Source organism: Emydura macquarii, unplaced genomic scaffold (genome assembly GCF_026122565.2).
Source record: "Emydura macquarii macquarii isolate MOO-44397 ecotype Brisbane River unplaced genomic scaffold, CSIRO-AGI_Emac_v2 contig_1635, whole genome shotgun sequence".
Lineage (NCBI taxonomy): Eukaryota > Metazoa > Chordata > Testudines > Chelidae > Emydura > Emydura macquarii.
This window is the reverse complement of record NW_027131772.1, coordinates 171,748-192,927: the sequence shown is the minus strand read 5'-3', so window position 1 is coordinate 192,927 and position 21,180 is coordinate 171,748. Positions and strand designations below refer to the sequence as shown.

Here is a 21,180-nt window from a genome sequence, read left to right as displayed (position 1 = left end):
CCCTGGCTCAGGCTGGCAAACATGACTCACCCTGTGCTCTCCCCTCCCACACATCCTGTGTCTATGTCCCATGGGCCCTGCCCGTGCCGCGCTCGCAGCCCCGGATGTGGGTGTCTGTGGCGAGTGCAGGGCCCCAGGGGGAACATCCCGATTATGTAACAATCGCCCCGTCAGCTGCTGGAGGGGAGAGAGTGGCGGAGCGCGGGCTGCGCTGCCCCTAGGCCTGCCCGGGGACTCGCTCACCATGGGGGGCCCTGCCCTGGCCTTCCTCTGCCTCCTCATCGGTGAGTGTCCAGCTGGTGACTGGGGAGAGAACCCAGGAGTCCTGGCTCCCAGCCCCCACCGTAACCATTAGACCCCGCTCTCCTCCCACCTCCGGGGATAGAACCCAGGAGTCCTGGCTCCCAGCCGCCCCTGCTGTAACCACTAGACCCCGCTCCCCTCCCAGAGCCAGGGACAGAAAAACCCAGGAGTCCTGGCTCCCAGCCCCCACCGTAACCATTAGACCCCGCTCTCCTCCCACCCCCGGGGCAGAACCCAGGAGTCCTGGCTCCCAGGATTTGGGGACAATCCCCTTGTACTAAGTGAGAGCGTGGGGGCGCCGTGGGGAAGCTGGGCCGGCATCACAGGGAGGTGACCTGAGGGAGGAGGTGGGGGACAGGAGCTGGCCCCGACAGCAGGGGGGCAGGGTGGGGGGCTGGGCCGATCTCCCCAGGGAAGACGGTTCGGGCCGGCTCCTGGCACTGCCCCAGCCCCTGCGCAATCCCCCGGCCGGGGAAGTGTCGCAAACGTCACTTTCGCTTCCTCCTGGCAGCTGAGCCGCAGGAGACGCTGCCTAGGGGGTTCGTGCACGCACCTGGCTCTTCCCCCTCCAGACTGGTCATTCCCCACCCCCATATATTCCTCACAGCCAGAGCCTCCCCCCCCCAGCGGGGCAAGGAAGCTGGGCACCGGGGGGGGCTGTAGGCCAGAGCTGGGGAAAGGGGAGCCCAGGGCTGGGAGAGCAGCCGGGACACGGGGCCATGAGGGGGGAGGGGACAGAGGGAGTTCAGGTGTGAGGGGGGGGGAGGGCCCGCACAACGGGAGGGAGTGAGGGGGGTCAGGGTGCGAGGGTGGGGGGCTGTGCGGGGGAGGGGGCGAGGAGGGTCAGGGTGCAGGGGTGGGAGATGTGTGGGGGAGGGGTAGGGTGTGAGGGGGTGGGAGATTGTGTGGGGGAGGGGGCAAGGAGGGTCAGGGTGCGGGGGTGGGGGGGCTGTGTGAGGGAGGGGGCGAGGAGGGGCAGGGTGTGAGGGGGGAGGGCTGTGCGGGGGAGGGGGCGAGGGGGCAGGTGTGAGGGGCGAGGGCTGTGCGGGGGAAGGGGCCGAGGAGGAGCAGGGTGTGGGGGGCGTGGGGCAGGACGCCAGTCGAAGGGGGCTGGAACTGGACTCACCCCCGTTTCCTTTCTCTCCGCAGCGGACGCCGCCTCGGCCCAGGGACAGGGTGAGTTGGGGGGGGGCCGGTCCCAGCTGAGCCAGGGAGAGTGGGACCGCGGGGGGAGGGGAGCTGCCCCCCTACACCCACACGGCGCAGGGCTCCGCCCCCCCAGCAGGGGGCAGCAAACACCCCCATTCACCCCCCCCCCCCTCGCTGAGCCCCGCTGCCTGGCGCCCCTGGAGCCAGGCCGGCTTTGGGGGCTCACGGCCGTTCCCTTGCAGGGCCGTGCGGGGATTGCTACCAGATCGGGACGCCCGTCATCGTGGGCATGGTGGCCGGGGACCTCGCCTTCACCCTGCTGCTCATCATCGGCGTCTACCACTGCACCAAGCGCTGCAGCAAACCCCCGGGGAACGGCGGTGAGTGCCCCCCCCCCCGACCCCTCTCCTGCTGCTGGGATCCTCCCCGGCCTGCAGCCCCCTGCCCCGCTGCCAGGATTCCCCCCCCCCCAGTCTGCCACCCCCACACTACCCCCTCCTCCATTGCTGGGATCCCCCTGGCCTGCAGCCCCCCCCACGCCGCCCCTTCCCCCCGGCCAGGATCCCCCCTCTCTGTTGAGATACCGCCACCCCCTCTCCTGTTGCCGGGATCCCCATGCCCACACCACCCACTGACGGGACCTGTGTGCCCCACACTGCCTCGCCTCACGCCGCCCCCTCCCCCTGCCAGGATTGGACCTCCCCCCCCACACATCAGACTGGCTGGTTGCTAAAGGATGCTCTTTGCTTGTCTCTCTCTGTAGAAGACCAGAAGGTTTATATGAACATGCCTGGAAGAGTCAACTGACCCCCCCCGCCCCACCGCCCCAGCACCCAGCTGATCTCACCGCTGCCACCATCCTAAGTGGGGGGGGGGGACGGGACACACACAGACATTCTCGGCAGATATTAGCATTTCCTCGCCCCCACACATGGGACACGGGGCCTTTCCCCTCTAGGGGGCGCCGGCTTGGAGGGCTGACGTGGGCAGGAATTTGGGGTGCAGTCAGGTGGGATCTTGGGTCACCTAGCGCCCCCTGCTGCTTGGTGACAGAATCACACCCCACCAGCCCCAGTTTGGGGGTGACCAGGGGTTCCCAGCTTCATGGCCAATCCCAGGGTCTTTCCCCCATTTGGGGGAGAATGTAAAGGCAATAGATTTGGGCTCACATTCCCCTTTTTTTGGGGGGGGGTTGTAGTTTGGGGGGGGCTGAGTCCTGTAAGCAGGGTTCTCTGGGACCAGCTCTGGAGGTGCAGAATTCAGCCCCACCGTGGCTCCGTTCTGAGCAGGGCTGGATTGGTGGGGGAAACGCCCCGACTGTCAGCGGGACACCTCGGATCTGGAAAGCGGGGAGGGGGCCAGCCTGCCCCCATTGGGGGGCAATGGAAGGGAGCCGGCGAGGCCCTGGGCTAATGCTGAGGGAGGGCCAACTTTTGGGGTGCTGCCCTGCCACCCCTGGGGATGGGGGGGGAAATAGAAGAGATCCCACAGCAGACCCCCCCCCCTCAGTGCACCTAAGCGTCAAAGAATTTGGGACTAAAAGCCGCCTCTCTGCTTCTCTTCATCTTTCCATTAAAACAAGTGAGGACTGATTATTTTGACTCTGGTGGTTTTTTAGTGTGACTGCACCCTGAGCCTGCAACCTGAGCCTGCACCCTGTTCCCTGCAGCTCAGTGCCCCTCTAGGGGGCAACTGGCTGGCTCAGGGGTGCAGGGAATGGGGCACAGGGCCTTTGTCTTCTAGGGGGCACCAGCACTTTAGTGATCTTATCTTATCTGAGATGCAGCCACCCTTGGGGCGAGGCAGTGGGGTAACAGCCACACATAACGCCCCCGCGGGGATGGCTCACCTGATGCAGAGACGCATCTGCCTCTGAGGAAACGCTCAGCAAAGAAGCTTTATTAAACTCGAAACGGTACCAAGCACTTCAACAACAAGAATTTGGGACATTCCCAGCTGAAAAATTTCGTTAACGTGGAAATTGTACCAATAACTTTAACCAGAAAAAAACTGCAACCAAAAAAGCCTCCCAATCAAAAAAACTTTCACACTGACCGAGGACCGGGAACAGGAATGAACAAGAGAAAAATGATGATAATTCCTTAACTAAAAATGTTCTTAAAATAGAAACAGGACAAAGAATTTCAATAAAAGAAAAAGCAACTTTGGAAATTTCCAGTCAAAAAAACGTTGTTAACAATCCCCAGTAACACCAGAAAAAATAGCAACTAAGGAAATTTCCAACCAAAAAATGTTAACATTGAAATTGTCCCAGTAACTTTAAAGAAAACTTTTAGGGCAACTAAGGAAGTTTCTAAGTAAAAAACGTTGTTAACACTGATATTGTACCAATCACTTCAGTGAAGGAAATACAGCTGAGGAAATTCCCTGCAAAAAGACTTTGTTAAATCTGAGATTGTACCAATAATGTCAATCAGAAAAATAGCAAGGAAAGAAATTCCCAGTCAAACAACTTTGTTAAGATCGCACAACCACAACCAGGGTCAGGGTCTTTGTAACCCACTCAGCCAGAGTCAAGCAGGGCAGTTGAACTGGAGAGTAAGTGAAGACAGCAGCGTGGAAATTCATCGCTGAAGACCTGCGGATAATCTCACTCCTGAGACCAGGGTGGCATCAGTGCTGGAGATTTGGGCAGCTGCGTGTTTGCACAGCACAGTGCTCAGAGCGGGTGGCATGGAGATAAACAGTGAAGGCTGCATGGGTTTGACACCCTGGTACCAGCTGCTTGGGTGCAGAACAGGCGTGGGATGGAGATGGGGCATTAATAATTGGCTCCCGGCTTCTTCAGGTCACTGTAAATATCTGATCTCTGGCCCTGCAGCTCCTACAAGCAGAGAGAGTGTCAGAGAGGGTTCCTGGAAGCCAGGACTCCAGGGTCCTATCCCAGCTCTACCAGGGGAGTGGGGACTAGTGGTTAGAGCATGGGGGAACTAGGAATCAGGACTCCTGGGTTCTAGTCCAGCTCTGGGAGGGGAGTGGTGTCTAGTGGTTAGAGCAGCGGGGATGGGAGCCCAGACTCCTGGGTTCTATCCCTCACTCTACCACTGATTCAAGGCAAATCACATCCCAACCTGTGCCTCAGTTTCACCATCATATCAAATGGGGCTAATGATTTCCCCCTCCTCCCCATGTGGGGTCTGGGAGGGTAAGTAATGGTGCTAAGGATCCTTAGTATCCCTCAGGAGCTGAGATCCCTGCTAGCCAGCGGCTGTAGCTGAAGGTGAATCTCCATGCACTCTGGTCAGTGCAGGGGCTCTGACACACGGCGGAGACAACATCGGTCAGGCCCAGCATTATACACGGCAGGGGCGAGGGGCTGGGTCCCTGAGAGACAGCTGATCCTGCTCACCTGGTACGGCGATTCCAGCTCTGGGATGTGGGGCTTCTTGACGTTCCCTGGGAGGGTTGGGGAGGAGGAGAGAAATAAACGTAATAAACGTCCGTCTGTGCGTGAGGGTGGTGACCAGGAACAGATGGACACAGGGGGAGCAGGGCCCATCTCGCCAGCAGGGGGCAGCAGGGACACTGCCCCCCATGCAGTCCCGCTCAACCTAGGTGGCCCCTTCTCTGTGGGAGGCCCCCCCCCTTGTCACTGGAGTCCCCAGCCCTCTCCACTCACACCTCCAGTCTCCTCCCAGCCCTGGCATCCCCCCCAACCCTATCCCCTAGCTGCCCCCCATTCTTGCACTGCCCCATCCCCTGGCTGCCCCCCTCCATCCCCCATGTACCCCCATCCTCATACCCTGTGCGCTGCTTAGCGCCCCCCGCTGGCGGTGGATCTTGCTGGCCAGGAAGTAGACAGCCACGGCGATGAGCAGGGTCAACAGAAGGTCCCCCAGCACCAGCCCCGCAATCAGCCCCCCGCTCAGGTTGGGGCAGCCGGTGCAATCTGGGCGGGGGGGGGGGGAGAGAGAGAGACATGGGCATCGAGCAACGCAGCCGTGGGGGGAGGGCAGTGAGAATCATAGAAGATCAGGGTTGGAAGGGACCCAGGAAGTATCTAGTCCGACCCCCTGCTTAAAGCAGGACTAACCTCAGCTAAATCATCCCAGCCAGGGATTTGTCAAGCCAGAGCTCAAAAACCTCCAAGGATGGAGATTCCACCACCTCTGTAGAGAACCCAGCCCAGCGCTTCCCCCACACCCAGGGAAAAAGGTTTTCCTGCTATCCCACGGCAACCTGAGACCATTGCTCCTTGTCCTGCCATCTGCCAGCACCGAGAACAGCCCAGCTCCACCCCCCCCCCCTCCCCACCCGCCCCTTCAGGTAGTTAAAGGCTGCTATCAAATCCACTCTTCTCTTTTACAGGCTAAACAAGCCCAGTTCCCTCAGCCTCTGCTCATAAGTCCTGTGCTCCAGCCCCCTCAGCATTTTTGTTGCCCTCCGCTGGACTCTCTCCAGTTTGTCCACATCTTTCCTGCAGTGGGGGCCCCAAAACTGGACACAATACTCCAGATGTGGCCTCACCAGTGCCGAATACAGGGGAACAACCACTTCCCTCCATCTGCTGGCAATGCTCCTACTAATGCAGCCCAATATGCCGTTAGCCTTCTTGGCAACCAGGACACACTGCTGACTCATATCCGGCTTCTTATCCACTGTTACCCCCAGGTCCTTTTCTGCAGAACAGCTGCCTAGCTCGTCGGTCCCCAGTCTGTAGCTGTGCCTGGGATCCTTCCATCCTAAGTTCAGGACTCTGCACTTGTCTTTGTTGAACCTCATCAGGTTTCTTTTGGCCCAATCCTCCAATCTGTCTAGGTCGCTCTGTATCCTATCCCTGCCTTCCAGCGTGTCTACCACTCCCCCCAGCTTAGTGTCAGCTGCGAACTTGCTGAGGGTGCATCACCCCATCCTCCAGATCATCAATGAAGATGTTGAACAAAACCGGCCCCGGCACCGACCCCTGGGGCACTCCGCTTGCTACCGGCTGCCAGCTAGACACGGAGCCGTTGATCACTACCGTTGAGCCCGACGATCTAGCCAGCTCTCTCTCCACCTTATCGTCCAGACACCCAACCCATACGTCTGTAACTGGCTGATACAAATACTGGGGGAGACGGTATCAGAAGCTTTGCTAAAGTGACGGTAAATCACGTCCCCCACTTGCACAGATCCAGCCGGCTCAGCAGCGAAGGATCGGGTTGGTCAGGCATGACTTGCCCTCGGAGAATCCAGGCCGGCTGCTCCCGATCACCTTCCTCTCCTCCAAGGGTCTCCCATGAGGACCCGCTGCATGATTTTCCCGGGGGCTGAGGTGAGGCTGACGGGTCTGAGACTCCCCAGTTCCTCCTCCTTCCCTTTTTGGAAGACGGGCCCTAGATTTGCCTTTTTCCGACCGTCCGGGACCTCCCACCATCGCCAGGAGTTTTCAGAGAGGGGAGAGAGTTTGGGAGCAGAGGCCCAACAGGGTGGGGAGGCTGGGGGGGCAGAGATGGGGAAGGCAAGGGAGCATGGAGGGGGGGGGCAGAGAAGGGGTGGGGGGCAGCGAGGGGACGGGGGTTCAGGGAAGAGGCGTGGGGGAGGAGAGGCAGTGGGGGGCGGAGGGCAGGGAAGGAATGGGTTTTGGGGCAGCTCCTCACCTCTCTGGGCATTAACAGAACCTGCAAAAGAAAGAAAAGGCCCCCTCAGTCTGGTTATAGCGGGGCGGAGGGAGGGGCTGAGAGCCAGGACTCCTGGGTTCTCTCCCTGGCTCTGGGAGCCGAGTGGGGTCTAGCGGAGAAAGGAGCAGGGGGCTGGGAGCCAGGACCTCTGGGCCCCTTTCCCATATCTGCCCCTGAACGACTGTGTAAACCTGGGTAATTGGCGCGAGGGGTCGGGGAGGAAAGAGCTTTTATGGGCCCAACTTCTGCTGGGCAGAGCCAAGCTTCGGAGCCCCGGCCACTTATTCCCCTGCGGTGCCTGTGGCTCGACAGCGCGTCTCTCCCGCCCCCCAGCAGACGTGGGGCCAGTAAAAAATATTCCCTCCCCCGCCTCATCTCTCTACTATCCTGGGACCCACACGGCTGCAGCTTCACTGTGTAAACTTGGGCGAGTCGCTTCGGACCTGAGACTCGATCCTGACTGATCTCGGCTCCCCGGGGTCAATCCGGAGTCACCCCCGATTGCAGTGGGGGCAGGGCCGGGTTCTGATCTCGGCTGCAGATGGGGGGGCAGGGCCGGGTTCTGATCTCGGCTCCCCCGGGGTCGATCCAGAGTCACCCCCGATTGCAGTGGGGGCAGGGCCGGGTTCTGATCTCGGCTCCCCTGGGGTCGATTCGGAGTCACCCCCGATTGCAGTGGGGGCAGGGCCGGGTTCTGATCTCAGCTCCCCAGGGTCGATCCGGAGTCACCCCCGATTGCAGTGGGGGCAGGGCCGGGTTCTGATCTCGGCTCCCCCGGGGTCGATCCGGAGTCACCCCCGATTGCAGTGGGGGCAGGGCCGGGTTCTGATCTCAGCTCCCTGCGGTATCTGAGCAGTGGCTCTGGGGGCCCCCCCAGCCCCTCCCCACAGCTCTGCAGGTGACGTGTTTCCGTGGTCAGTTTCACGCCTCTGGTTTCTCCGCTGGGGGCCTGGGCGGGTGCCTGTACTGGGAGGGGAAGGGTGGAGCAGCAGGATCCCCCTACCCCAGCTCCCTCCCCCCGCCAACACCGGCCCCCGTAGGCTCAACAGCCTGGGCCCACCATGCCACTAGGGCGCTGTGCCAGTGACCTACTTGTACCAGCTTTGGGAGGGGAGGGGGGTCTAGTGGTTAGAGTGGGGGGGGATCTGGGAGCCCGGACTCCTGGGTTCCATTGCATGGATGTGACCAGGGCGCGCCAGGGCAGAGGCAGCCGGAAGCTCGCGTCCTGCGGCTGGGTATTCTGATGCCTGTGACGGCTGGAGGCTGAAGGAGGAAGGAGACAGAGGACGGTGGGGGGAGGGGTGACCCATAAGTAGGAGCCTGAGACAGAGGCTGCCAGTGAGGTTGTCCCCCCAACCCCCTTCCAGTGCTAGCTCCATCTAGGCCATCCCATTAACACCACTGCAGCCAGGGGAAACTGAGGCACGGAGAAGGGTAAGGGACTTGACCAAGGCCACGCATAAGTGGAACTCAGGAGTTGTGGCTCCCTGCCCCACCCCACACACGCCTGCTCCAACCATTAGACCCTGCTCTCCTCCCAGAGCAGGGGAGAGAACCCAGGAGTCCTGGCCTCTCCCCTCCCCCTCCCACACGTTGTTCTTTGCTGAGCGACTCCTAGGAAAGGGGAAGAGAGAGCGGGTGCAGAAAGGGAAGCGCTGCGGGGGGGAGGGGAGTTGGAAAGCCCAGGGTGGCATGGTGGACGAGGAGACGGGACCCCACTGGGACCCCCAACCTTACCCCCACTCCTGGAAGGGTTCCCCAGCATCCCATGGGACTCAATGGGCAATGCTCCCCTGGAGTGCCGGCGGGGCGGGGCGGGGGGTGTTGATTGGTGGGGGGGGGGGAACGAAGGGCAAATCGGCTGGGGGGGGCGGATTGTGTTCTTGGAGGGTGGGGTTGGGCAGCTGGGGGGGAGATGGAGATGGGCTGGGACTACGGGGGTGATGGTTTTATGCCCAGGCAGGGTGGGTGGATATTGGGGGATGCTGCGGGGGAGGGGGACGGGTCTGGCGGCTGTGGGGGGGCCTGGGGACTGCCTGTGGGGAGGGTTGTGGGGGGGGTCTGGGGACTGTGGGAGGGGGAGGGAGGGGGTCAGACTCACCCAGCAGTGTCCAGGCCAAGCCAAGCAGGGCGCAGACAGTTGGGGGTCCCGGGGGGCCCATGGCGCCGGGGTGCGGAGGAGTCTGGCTGAGGACGTCTGCCGGGTGCTGGGGACCCCGCGGGAGGGGCCGGGCACTGGGGACGGAGCCGAGCGACAGCGCGGACAGGAAACCCTCGAAAAGAGGAAGGGACGCACGGGGGGAGGATGTGGGGGGAGCCAGAGACCGCAGGGTACTGCCTGTCTCCCCCCTCGTGGGGTTAACTACCGCCCCCCCACTGCACCCCCTCACCCCACTGCAACACACGGTACCCCCACCCCTCACCGTGCTGGGCACGGCACCCCACAACACCCCCATCCCCCACTGCACCAGTCACTGCATCCCCCACCGACTGCACACTGCACAGGATCCACTGCCTCCCCCCCCACACTGCCCCCTACACACCCCACTGCAGCCCCACACCTCCTCCCAGGCCCCCCCCCCCCCCACTGCGCCTTGCATTACTGCACTCCATCCCTCTGCCCCCCCCTCCTGCCACCCCATAGGAGGTGGAGCCTAGTCCAAGCCCCTCCCCTCTGGGGAAATTAGCCTGGTCACCGGAAAGCTGTAGCCACTCCCACGCACACCCTTCCCCCACCCAGGGCATGGGGGGAGGAGAAGTGCTGTTGTGGGCAGTTAACATCACACACACAAGCACGAACGCCCGTGTGAGGTTGCACGCACCCACCAATGCACGTGCAAAATGCCCGGCTGAGTGTGCAGGTGGAAACGCCCCTCTGCTACCGTGCAAAGAAATGCACACACACGTGCACAGAAACTAATGCACACCCAAGCACAGACACACCAATGTGTACGAGCTAAGGCACACACAAAGTTGTGCAACAATGCAAATCCCCTTACGCACAAACGCACCCTAAACCCAAAATGCACACACCCAATGGATGCAAACACACACACACCAGATGCACACACCCTCAGGCACAAATGCATGCACCTGCCAACACAAACAGCTGCACACAAATGAGCACGCATTCATACGCTGCTGAGTCAGCCAAGGCCCAGGCCCAGCTGTGCCAGGATGGGGCCCAGTGACCTTCCCCATGGACCGGGGCCCGCAGGATCAGGCCCCACTTGAGCGCCAGGCTCAGGCTCTCGGCAGACTCAGGCAGGTTCCCGGTTTCCAGCGTTTCCCCCGCATGGGGGGAGGACTCGTAGCAGAATTGGTTTTAACTGAAAGCTGGGATGCTGGAGCCGCCCCCTTAGCCCGGTGCCAAAGCAGGGCGAGGGGTCCCAGGGCCCAGATCTTCCTCCGGCAGGGACAGGGCGTGTGGGGGTGTCTCCACCCTGTCTTTTAACTGCTCCTCTTCTTCTCACTTCTTTCAGCTGGGAGGGAGGGGGAGAAATCGGCTGCTGGAGCCGCTGCCCCCCGTCGGGCCCCGGCTGCGGATAGGGAACGTGCCCCTGCAGCTTAGGGTCGTGGGGACCCACAGCGCCCGCAGAACCCAGCTCTGCACTGCCCCTCACTCCCGACCCGCGGGCCCCGGCTGTCCCAGCCCCACAGCCCTCCCCTACTTATGGCTGGGGGCCTCAGCTCCATTAGGGGAGGCAGCCCAGGCCCTGTGCTGTGGGAGGGAAGGGGGTCCAGAGTCTCACAACCCTCCACCTCCTCTCCCCAGCCCGGGGGACGGAGGGTCCTATGGGGCCCGGGCAACTTTCATGGCCACTGCATGGCCGTGGGGGGCCCAGGTTCAGGGACCCCTGCTGTAGCAGTGGGGCTGTGAGAGAGAGGTGCCCGGGGGGGGGGGGACGGGACAATGGTGGCCACCAGCCCCCGGCTCTCTGGGAAGACCCCGGAGGCAAAGAGGGGGGACGCCAGGGTTCGTAAAGGCAGATCGCAGGGCAGTCAGGGGGGCCAGGGCCGGGCCAGCACACCCCCCACCTCCAGCATGGCCGGTGGGCTGGTGCCGTGACAGACCCTTGGCCCTGCAGAGCTGGTGGCCCTGGGGCCCAGTCCCCCCCCCAGCAGGGCAGTGGCGGTCAGCCCCCCCGCCCCAGTGCATGGCCAACGCTCCCCTCCCATGGCTTAGCCCCACGGCGCAGACCTGGCCTGTGCCACCCGCCCCTCATCAGCTTCCCTCCCCCACCCAGGAACAAACGAAGCTGGGGGGGGGGCGACTGCAGTAAAATAAATTGCACTTTAATAAGAAAGGGTGTCTGTGTGGATGGGGAGGGGAGATGGGAGACTTGGGGGGGCAGCCAGCCCCTCTGCGGGCAGGACAGCAAACCCTGCCCCCAGAGACACCCCCCCAAGAGACCTCTGTATAAAAAACAGCCCTGGCGAATGGCTCTGGGGGGAGTCGGGCCTGATCCCTCCCCCCCCCACAATAGTGGGGGCCCCAGGCTTAGCTCAAGGGCCCCATGCCCTGGTCTGATTCCTCCCCTGCCCTCCAGCTCAGGGGCCCCAATTCCTCCCCACCCCCAGGGCCGGGGCCCAACTCCCGGGCCCTGCTCTGCCCCACACCCCGTGCCCTGGCTCAGGGGCCCGATCTCCCCCCCCCCCCACCCTGCCAGCAGCGCCAGCCCACGGCCCCGCCCCCTCCAGCTGGGTGTCTTTGGTGGCTCAGTCCTGGGTGGATGGGGCTGGGGCTCCAGTCCGGTGGGGTCAGGGGCGGCCCCCCCCCAAGTCCCTGCCCCCCCCCAGCAGGCGGGGGCGTCATGTGGGGCGGCGCAGGCCTTTCTCGGTGCCGATGGCGACGGTGATGTTGGTGTAGAGGGGCTGGCGCTCCTTGGCCAGCAGCTGGTACTCCAGGGTGTTCATGCCGTCCTGGCGCCAGGTGCGCCGTGTCTTGGCCAGCAGGTTAAACCTGGGGGGGGGACCCGGGACACAGGGGGAGGAAGATGTTAGCCGGACAAGGAGCCCCGCCGCTGCTGGGAAACTCCCCCCCGAGCCCGCCCCCACTGCTGGGATTCCCTCCCCACCCCCACACTGCTCCCCTCCCCCACTGCCGGGATTCCCCCCCCACCCCCTCCTGTCACCTTTTGGGGTTCTGCTCGTTGCCCTTGTCGTGGCCGTGTTTGATCATGCGGTAACGGCCGTGCTGGACGGAGGGCCGGGAGATCAGCATGCCGCTCAGCGCCACCCTGGGGGCAGGGAGGGGGCAGGGTCAGAAGATCAAAAGCCAATATCGTGTTCCCCTCACAAAATCACACCCACGGGCCCATCCAGTGGGGGGGTGGCTGTAAGTGGGGAATGGGGGGGGGGAGTGCGCTGTGGATTGTGCTAGGCCTCTTGGCGGGAGGGGGGGCTGGGAGCCAGGACTCCTGAGTTCTCGCCCCAGCTGTGCTGCGCATGTGCCTCAGTTTCCCCTTCTGTATAACAGACCACATGGGCCCGCCCATACACCCGGGCTAGCCCAGGGGTGAGTAACACAGGAATCCTCCCACTTCCCACCCTCATACCCCAGGGGGGAGACCCCAAAGGGATGACTGCCCACCCACTCTCCCACAGCCCCGCCCCCTACCTCACGGCCCCGCCCCCTACCTCACGGCGATGTCATCGTCTTCACCCCCCCAGCCCCAGTAGTTGTTGGGGAAACCATTCATCTTCATGTACTGCTCCGGGGTCAAAGCCGACACCCCCCCAAAGTAGGTCTTGTAGGGCAACCTGCCGGGAAGAGGGGGCACTGTCAGCAGGGGGCGCTCCAGAGGGGCAGTGACCACGGGGGAGGGGAACTTGGGCTGTCAATCACACTCGCCAGAGATGTGGCCCCTCTGGGGTGGAGCGGCTGGTTATCCAGGGACCATTCGCCCGGCACAGAAACGCTGCCCCTCTGAGGTGGGGCGTGGGCTCTCTAGGGACCCCTTGCTCGGCGTGGAGAAGCAGCCACCTCTGGGGTGGGGTGAAAGCACTAGTTATGCAGGGCCCCTCGCCCAGCGCAGAGATGTGGCCCTTCTGGGGTGGGATGGGGGGTCTGGTTACCCAGGGACCCCCTCGCTGGGCATGGCGATGCAGCCATCTCTGGGGTGGGGTGTGGGGACTGGTTTTCCAGGGACTCCTTGCCCGGCATGGAGATGCAGCCCCTCTGGGGTGGGGTGGAGCGCGGGGGCTGGTTATCCAGGGACCCCTCGCCTGGCACGGAAATGCAGCCACCTCTGGGGCGGGGCGCGGGGACCCACTTGTATCCGAACTTGTCCATGGCGACGGAGGCGTGCTTGGGGAAGCGGTCGCAGGTGTACAGGTTGCGGTCATCTTCCGGGATGAGGTCGACGTCGTGGAAGAACATGCAGTCCCAGTCCTCGTCCTTCATCGCCTCCTTGAACCCCACGTTCAGCAGCTTCGCCCGGTTAAAGGTGTAGTTCCCTGCCTGTTGGGGGGGCAGGGGGCGGAGGACAACAAGGGAGAGTTACTGCCAGCCCCCGGCTCTAATCACTAGTCCCCACTCCCCTCCCAGAGCTAGGGCAGAACCCAGGCGTCCTGGTTCCCAGGCCCCCCCCCTGCTCTAACCACTAGTCCCCACTCCCCTCCCAGAGCTAGGGCAGAACCCAGGCGTCCTGGCTCTGCCCGCTCTAACGCCCAAGAACGGACCACACTCCCTCCTCCCACAGCGGGGCGGAGACCCCGGCGTCCGGGGCACCTGTTGGATGATGTAGATGCCGTAGCTGAGCTGCTGCCGCTGCAGGAAGGGGTGCAGGAAGTACAGCAGGTAGCGCAGATGCTGCTCCCGGTTGCGGTGTGGGATGATGACGGCCGTGCGGTGCAGGGGGTCGCAGTCAGGGGGCTGGTACCTGCCCCCGGCTGTCACGTAGGGGTTCTTGCGCATGATCTCCTGCATCGTCAGCCCCGGGGGGAAGGTCACCCGGATTGGGCCCCCTGCAGGGGAAGGGGCAGGGCAAACGTCTGTCTCAGCCCCAACCAAGTTGAGGTTCTGGCCCCCAACCCCCCTGCTCTAACCACTAGACATCACTTCCCTCCCAGAGCCAGGGAGAACCCACGAGTCCTGGCTCCCAGCCCCCTGCTCTAACCACTAGACATCACTTCCCTCCCCGAGCTGGGGAGAACCCAGGCGTCCAGGCACCCCTTACCTAGGAACGGGGAGATCTCAGGGCAGTAGGGCAGCTCCTCAGGGCGCAGCAGGGGCCGGGCGATGAGGCTGAGGTTGGCGTAGACGTCACCGGGCAGCGAGGCGTTGGGGGAGGCACCCTGTGGCCCCCCCAGCCCGGCCGGGGCCCCCCCTTTGTAGAAGATGCCCAGGAAATAGGCGACCCGCCGGCGGTAGCCCTCGCGGTACAGCAGCGCCATCACCACCAGCTGCACCCCCAGCAGGAGGAGCAGGTACCGGCTGCGGGACTGCAGCATGGCGCTGGGCCGGGATCATCTAGCCATGGCTGGTGGGGGGGCAGGGCCGGGGGGGGGGACTAGGCACGGCGTCCTGGGGGTGAGAACAGGAGGGGGGGGCAGGGAGAGGTAGCATGAGCCCCTTGTGCCACGCAGGAACCAACCCGACAGCCCCTCCAGAGCCAGGGAGAACCCAGGAGTCCTGGCTCCCAACCCCCCCCCCAGCCCAACCCACCAGACCCCACAGCCCCCCCAGAGCCAGGGAGAACCCAGGAGTCCTGGCTCCCAACCCCCCCCCAGCCCAACCCACCAGACCCCACAGCCCCTCCAGAGCCAGGGAGAACCAGGAGTCCTGGCTCCCAACCCCCCCAGCCCAACCCACCAGACCCCACAGCCCCCCCAGAGCCAGGGACAGAACCCAGGAGTCCTGGCTCCCAACCCCCACCACCCACCCCAACCTACCAGACCCCACATCCCTCCCAGAGCCAGGGACAGAACCCAGGAGTCCTGGCTCCCAGCCCACCCCCCACTCTAACCCACCAGACCCCACAGCCCCCCCAGAGCCGGGGAGAACCCAGGAGTCCTGGACCCTCTCCCCTCACCTGCAAGGTGTGAGCCAGACACTGCGGGCCAGGCCGGCTGGTGTGGCAGAAACCGGGAAATCAGGAAGGACAAAAGCCTCAGCCAGCCCCCGGCTGGGCCCAGCAAACATTTCTGGGAACAGAGCCCGCCCCGCATGCCGGTGCTCCTCGCCACGCCCAGCCCAACAGCAGGGGGCTGGGAGGGGGCCAGGACTCCTGGGTTCCAGCTCTGGGGGAGTGGGGTCTAGTGGTTAGAGCAGGGAGCTGGGACCCAGGACTCCTGGGATCTACCCCCCAGCTCTGGGTGGGGTGGGGGGTGCGCTGGTCAGAGCTGAGGCTGGCAGGCTGGGCCCTGGCTGTGGGTGCCATTGCCCCCCCCCCCCCCCCAACATCCGCTGGGACTCGGCTCCGCCTGGCCCCGCGACCTGGCCCTGACCCTGGGCCGCGGCTGCTTTCATGTGCCCGGGGCTGGATGTTTGACATACTTTCCAGGAGGCCTTTGTCCATGGGTCTGCTGCGGCTGGGGGGGATGGGATCATTCCAGCGGCAGGGCCATCAGCCCCAAGAGAACCCAGGAGTCCGGGCTCCCAGCCCCGCCCTGCTCTAACCACTAGACCACCCCACTCCCCTCCCGGAGTCAGGGATAGAACCCAGGAGTCCTGGCTCCCAGCCCCCACACCGCATGGTGCCCCACGCTCCTCTCCCCAGGACTGGGAAGGGAACTGGTTTCTCCAGCTTGACTCGACTTGCGCAATTCCAGCCGGCCGCCCCAGTCCGGATCCGAGGGCCGGGAAAGGACCCACGTCTACACCAGAGCTGGAGGGATCCAGGGACTCCCCAACCCCACTTCTCTGGGGCTGGATGGAGGTGGCGCCCCTTAGAGGGCAAAGGCCCCTGGTCCGATCCCCCAGTTTGCTCTGGTACCTGGGGACACCCAGCCCGGCCTGGGGGGGAGGGAGATCTGGGGTACCTACCTCGAGACAGGCAGCGCCCCCCACCCCGCTCCTCTGGGGCGGCTCTCGCTCACTTCAGCCGGCCACGGGGCTCTTTCCGTGGGGCGCCTGGGGAGAGGCAGAGCAGGAGAACATGTGAGAAGCAGGAAGGATACGGTGGGGAAGCCAAGAGGGGCAGAAGAGGGGGCTGAGACACAAGACCCCCCCCCCCTTTTTTCCATCTCACCGTGTGTTGCCCAGCTCCGCACCTCTGGGGCAGAGCCTGGTGCCTGGCCACGGCCGCCAGCAACACTGCCCAGCAGACTGAGCCGGGGGAAAAACGTCCACCGGGAAATAAGGGGGTTGGGAAAATCGGGGTTCCTAAGGCAAAAGGAAATGAGCCCCCCAACTGCCCCGCTCCCCAGTGCCCCCTACTGGGCCCCCCGCCCTGCTCTCCACAGCACAGCGCCCCCATTGAGTCCCTGCCCTCCCCCCGAGCACCGCCCCCCATAAGCCGCCTGCCCCGCTCCCACTGAGCCATCTGCCCCACAGCACCCCCATGGAACCCCCCACCCTGCTCCCCGCAGCACGGCACCTCCTACCGAGCCCCCTGCCCCACGGCACGGCAGCCCCTCACTGAGCCTCCCCCGCCCTGCTCCCGCAGGTCTCCCACCCGTGTTGTGACCTGGACCGGTCCTGCACAGCGTGAGATGCCCGGGAGCTCACCCAAAGGCGGGCATGGGGTATGCCAGGGACCCAGAGATCTGGTCCGGACCCAAGGGGGGCAGGGACAGAGTCCCATGGATTCAGCGCCCCGGTTGCTGGGCGAGCCAGTGTGCCAGTGTGCTGTTGCTTAGACAACCAGGGGTTGCCAAGCAGCCACTCCTCGCCCGTCTTAAAGGGCCCGAGGGTTGGAAAGCACAAACCCATCACAGGGTGCCCCCCAGACACCCCTTCCTGCCAGTGAGAGGCATCTACACGGATCCTCGGGCCACTACCAGCCAGTTTCTATAGGAAGGAAGCAGGATCTATCATGTCTAAGTCCCCGTCTGGGTTACATACATAGCACGGGGATGCTGCACGAGGAGGGCTCGCCTGACGTTGAGATGCAGCTGCCTCTGGGGCAGAGCAACTGGGGAACAGCCACACATAACGGCGCAAGATGCAGCTACCTCCGCATCTGGGGAAGGGCAGCTTCATCTCTAGGGCAGAGCAGCTGGGGAAGAGCTGCATGAGAAGCAGCTGCCTCTGGGGTGGGGCAGCTGGGAAACAGCTGCTCAGCTACCTACCATTTAGGACAGGAAGTGAAAGCTTTTTATCCCACAGAGCCAGGGGTGAATTTACATCAGCAGCATGAGAAGAGCAAGTTTCCTTGTCCTGGTGCAGCCCAACCTCTCTTTGTTCTATGCTGCGGTTTTGTGACAGCAACATGCGCAGGGGGAAACGCAGGGAAGGGTCGAAGTCTGAGGTTACTCTACGTCTGTCCGCGTAGGGAACCCCGCCCTGCACTGTTCCCCAGCCAAATACCAAGAAAGCCGCAAGGTGAAACGGCCCGTCTGAGACTCTGCCCCCTCCAGCCAGCTCCACCCCAGCAAGGACTGCACGGCACGCAGAGAAGGAAGGAATGGGCAGGTGAGACAGGGAGAGAACCCAGGAGTCCTGACTCCCAGTCCACAGCCCCCAGCTCTGACCACTCCCCTCCCAGAACCGGGGATAGAACCCAGGCATCCTGGATCCCAGCCCCTCCCCCCCCCCCCCCCCCCCCCCCGGTTCTAACTCACCAGTCCTTATTTTGTCCCACAGGTGACCTCTCTGAGCCCCCCCAGGTAGCGCAGCTGACTCCCCCGGGCACGACATTTACACAAGCGCTGGCCGTGCGCAGACCCGACGTCACGGGGATGGACGGGTGCCAAAAACAACATAGCCCTTGGCACCATTCCACATAGCGAGGCCAGTCGGGACCCCAGCCTTGCCACCCCCGATTTGGCCCCAGGCAGGGGACTGGGGAATGGGACCCCTCTAGGGGGCAGCGGCCCCGATCCAGCCCCAGCGTGGGGGATGAGTTCCGCTCCACCCCGCCAACAGTCTCCTTAGACAGACAATGGCTCCTTGACAGCCAGCCGGGCCCAGGCAGCCAGGCATCCCATGGCGATTGCACCCACGAAAGGCACAGAGCCAGCTGGGAGACGGGCACGGAGCCAGGCTCAGACCGACGGCCTGAGGCGGGCCCTTTTGGAGGCAGAGCCAAGCCCACACCCAGTCACCCACGTGCCACCCACGTGCCACCCCACCCGGGACCCTCGGCCAGAGATGGGAAGCCGTGGCAGGTCATGACGCTGCTGAGATCCGGCGCTGGAAGCGTGAGAGCAGAGTGTGGAGGTGTGCGGGGGGCAGTGCTGGCATGGGGGGGAATGTGGGGGAAAGGGTGGGAGGGAAGCTGGGCGAGCAAGGCCAAGCCACTCCCCTGCTCTGTGCCTCAGTTTCCCCAGCCATCAGGCAGAGATAACCCTCCTTATCCTCGTGAATAAAGTGCTCTCCGGCTGCTCTATAAAGGGACAAGCGGAGGCCCTACCAGCTCCCGACCTGGCTCCAGGACGGCGCAGTAGCTCTGCCCTGCATCTGAGGTGGAATTTATCCGGCTTTATCCTCCATGAGCTCCTCAATGCCCCGATTCGCCCCCATCCCCTGACCATCGCTGCTCAGTCCTCGGCGACGCAGGCCGTCAGCCTCCCGCTACCGGGGCCTCTCCTCCAGCTCCGGGATTGTTTTGGGGTCTCTCGCCTCTGCCCCGGTGTCAAACAGCATCCTCCCCCCCCCCCCCCAGCGCCGGTCTCACCCCGCCGCACGCCGAGGGAAAAGTCACCCCCCAACCCAGCTCACGCAGGTGCCCAGAAAGCGCTGGCGAAAAGCAGAGGCCAGCGAAAATTTGGCTGCAAAAATCTCAGCCCCCCGAACTGAACCGACGAGCCGAAGAACTGCCCCACTGAATGCTGGGTCAGTCCAAGCTACACCCCCTCCCGGCTCTAGCCGTTAGACTGCACACCCCTCCCAGAGCTAGGGACAGAAGCCAGGAATCCTGACGTCCAGCCCCTGCTCTCACCCAAATCCACTCCCTTCCCCGAGTCCTAGCTCCCAGCCCCTTCCTCCCCCGCTCTAACCACTTGACCCCACTCCCCTCCCAGAGCTGGAGACAGAACCCAGGAGTCCTGATGAGTTTGTGGGTCCCACCTGGTCTGCCAGTCATGGGGAGGGAGACCTAGTGCTGGCATCCAGCTGCACCTGTGAATGAAATTGGGGCAGGAAGGCATAAAAAACCCCATGCACATGGCGCCATCCCTTTGGAGAGTTGTTTTATTCCTGGCCTCAGCAATTTCCAGTGGCAGTGAGTTCCACAAGCCGCTGCAGAACAAGGAGCTTGGCGGCTTCTCCTTGAACAGCTGGAGGGAGAGGGGATTGGGACCTAGATGGACCCAACTCTGGAAGGAGAATGGGGTCTAGGAGGTTAGAACAGGGGGGCTGGGAGCCAGGACTCCTGGGTTCTCTCCCCAGCTCCCGACAGGAGAGGGGCAGCGGGTTGGAGGGGCCCTAGGGCTGAGCGGGGGCAAGAGACCAGCCAGATAGGCCCATAGGGCTGATCCAGGGGGGTGGGGGGGCAGAAAGGCGGATCCAGCTGAGCCGTTGCTGCACCCCAGCTTTCACCCCAGTGCCCAAGGCAGACGCCCCCTCCAGCCCCCCCAAGGGTACAAGGGCAGGACTGACACGTGGGGTCCCATGGGGGTAGGGGGTTCCAGGAGCCCCCCAGCTCATCCCCTTCCCCTGGCGGGGGTCAGCATCCCCCCATCTCCATAGGCACCAGCTGCAGGGGCCCATCGCCTGGAGGGGGGGGAAGGGGAGCCCCACACCGCCCCTATAGGGGGGAGCGGGGGGCAGGGTGGGGGGCGCCCCTGGCACCGGCCGGGGGAGCAGGGGGGCAGGATGGGGGGCAGGATGGGGGGCAGTGGGTTCCATCAGGGTGGGGCAGGGGGCCCCGGAGCGGTGGGGCAAGGGAGGGGGCGGGGCTCCCGGGGTGCCCGCAGGGCGGGGGCGGGGTCCCCGGCTCTCACCCTAGACTCGCTCGCTCGCTCGCTCTGTCTCCGGGCGGCCGGGCCGGGCACGGGCACGAGCCCGCTGCGCGCTCCCGCTCCGCCCCGTCACCGGAGTGGCCGGGCGCCCAAGCCGCCCATTGGCCGGGGGAGGGGGCGGGGCTCGGCCGGAGGGTCGGAGACGGGCCGGAGCTGGGAGAGACCAACTGGCCGAGGAGACAGACCATGGGGAGGGGGGCGGGGGGAGACACCAACCTGGGAGAGACCATCCAAAAGAAGGGGCGGGGGGAGAGACCAACTATCTAGACAGGGGCAGGGGCTGTTCACAGCTGCTGTGTGTGTTGGGGGTAGGGGGGATTTTCACCCCCTCCGGCCAATAGCTCTAGCTTTCCCCCTTTCTCTCTGCTCCGCCCTCCCCCAGGGGAGCCGTGCCAATTGCCAAGCAATAGGGAAACTGAGGCACGCGGCGGCCTGGTAAAGAACGCTGCAGTAAATCCCTCTCCAGACCCACAGGCTGGGAGGGTCGTGGGGGTTCATCGGCTGCACCAAGGCGCTCCTCGGATGCACAGCCAGGGGACTCGGGAGTGGGAGGGGAGGGGTTATTTTCCCTCTGGATCTGGCCATGGGGGGTGCCTGGGCTGGAGAATCGGGCCCAGTCCCGGTGCCTGGGCTGGAGAATCGGGCCCAGTCCCGGTGCCCCCGATTGCCACGGGAGAGCGATAGATCAGGGCGGGGGTCGGAGTGCGAAAGACTCCAGGAGCTCCCCCACTTCAGCTGAACAACGGGAAAGTGACGGGGTGCCTTGATCCCCGTCTACACTACAGGCGCCTACGTGGGGAGGGAGTACTGCATACCAGGCTCATCCATCCTCTCGCCAGCCAACAGCTGGAAGTTGAAGCTAGATGAATCCAGATGGGAATAAGGGAGCAAATTTTAGCGGTGGGAGTAATTCCCCCTGGGGACAATTTCCTAAGGGCTGCGGGAGATTCTCATGGCTGGTGGGTTTAGGGCCGGGGGTATTGCTCCAACAGATCTGCTTGAGGAACCATTTGGGGGGGGCAGTTCTCAGGCCAGGCTC

General features: G+C 63.9%; 3 protein-coding genes across 5 annotated transcripts; 1 reads left to right on the top strand and 2 right to left on the bottom strand.

Moving 5' to 3' along the window:
* The first annotated feature begins 155 nt into the window (after positions 1-155).
* On the top strand, positions 156-3,033 carry HCST (hematopoietic cell signal transducer). The gene is made up of 4 exons (XM_067555372.1): positions 156-284; positions 1,453-1,479; positions 1,695-1,832; positions 2,216-3,033. Exons 1-4 carry the CDS (start codon positions 245-247, stop codon positions 2,257-2,259), a joined length of 249 nt encoding a protein of 82 aa, XP_067411473.1. The 5' UTR covers positions 156-244; the 3' UTR covers positions 2,260-3,033.
* Positions 3,034-3,334: 301 nt separating this feature from the next.
* LOC137157947 (TYRO protein tyrosine kinase-binding protein-like) lies at positions 3,335-9,349 on the bottom strand. The gene is made up of 5 exons (XM_067555371.1): positions 9,175-9,349; positions 7,053-7,073; positions 5,216-5,362; positions 4,823-4,869; positions 3,335-4,297 (listed from the first exon to the last, which is right to left on the bottom strand). Exons 1-5 carry the CDS (start codon positions 9,233-9,235, stop codon positions 4,235-4,237), a joined length of 339 nt encoding a protein of 112 aa, XP_067411472.1. The 5' UTR covers positions 9,236-9,349; the 3' UTR covers positions 3,335-4,234.
* Positions 9,350-10,660: 1,311 nt separating this feature from the next.
* LOC137157941 (beta-1,4-galactosyltransferase 3-like) lies at positions 10,661-20,248 on the bottom strand. 3 transcript variants are annotated; one of them, XM_067555364.1, is made up of 9 exons: positions 20,124-20,204; positions 19,249-19,299; positions 16,063-16,149; positions 14,255-14,601; positions 13,807-14,042; positions 13,349-13,536; positions 12,714-12,836; positions 12,209-12,313; positions 10,661-12,036 (listed from the first exon to the last, which is right to left on the bottom strand). In XM_067555364.1, exons 4-9 carry the CDS (start codon positions 14,526-14,528, stop codon positions 11,886-11,888), a joined length of 1,077 nt encoding a protein of 358 aa, XP_067411465.1. In that variant the 5' UTR covers positions 14,529-14,601; positions 16,063-16,149; positions 19,249-19,299; positions 20,124-20,204; the 3' UTR covers positions 10,661-11,885. The 3 variants fall into 3 exon arrangements, with proteins under 3 accessions (XP_067411465.1, XP_067411464.1, XP_067411466.1); XM_067555363.1 differs by lacking the exon at positions 19,249-19,299 and having other exon boundaries at positions 20,124-20,248; XM_067555365.1 differs by lacking the exons at positions 16,063-16,149; positions 19,249-19,299; positions 20,124-20,204 and adding an exon at positions 15,110-15,125.
* Positions 20,249-21,180: the final 932 nt, after the last annotated feature.

Excerpts from the sequence above, each read along its gene's own strand:
- HCST (XM_067555372.1), top strand. The coding sequence starts at position 245 with ATGGGGGGCCCTGCCCTGGCCTTCCTCTGCCTCCTCATCG. Across the intron at positions 285-1,452 it reads CTTCCTCTGCCTCCTCATCG|CGGACGCCGCCTCGGCCCAG; the intron begins GTGAGTGTCCAG and ends TTCTCTCCGCAG. Across the intron at positions 1,480-1,694 it reads CGCCTCGGCCCAGGGACAGG|GGCCGTGCGGGGATTGCTAC; the intron begins GTGAGTTGGGGG and ends GTTCCCTTGCAG.
- LOC137157947 (XM_067555371.1), bottom strand. The coding sequence starts at position 9,235 with ATGGGCCCCCCGGGACCCCCAACTGTCTGCGCCCTGCTTGGCTTGGCC. Across the intron at positions 7,074-9,174 it reads CTTGGCCTGGACACTGCTGG|GTTCTGTTAATGCCCAGAGA; the intron begins GTGAGTCTGACC and ends TTTCTTTTGCAG. Across the intron at positions 4,870-5,215 it reads GGCGCTAAGCAGCGCACAGG|GGAACGTCAAGAAGCCCCAC; the intron begins GTATGAGGATGG and ends CAACCCTCCCAG.
- LOC137157941 (XM_067555363.1), bottom strand. The coding sequence starts at position 14,528 with ATGCTGCAGTCCCGCAGCCGGTACCTGCTCCTCCTGCTGGGGGTGCAG. Across the intron at positions 14,043-14,254 it reads TGAGATCTCCCCGTTCCTAG|GGGGCCCAATCCGGGTGACC; the intron begins GTAAGGGGTGCC and ends CTTCCCCTGCAG. Across the intron at positions 12,037-12,208 it reads AACGAGCAGAACCCCAAAAG|GTTTAACCTGCTGGCCAAGA; the intron begins GTGACAGGAGGG and ends TCCCCCCCCCAG.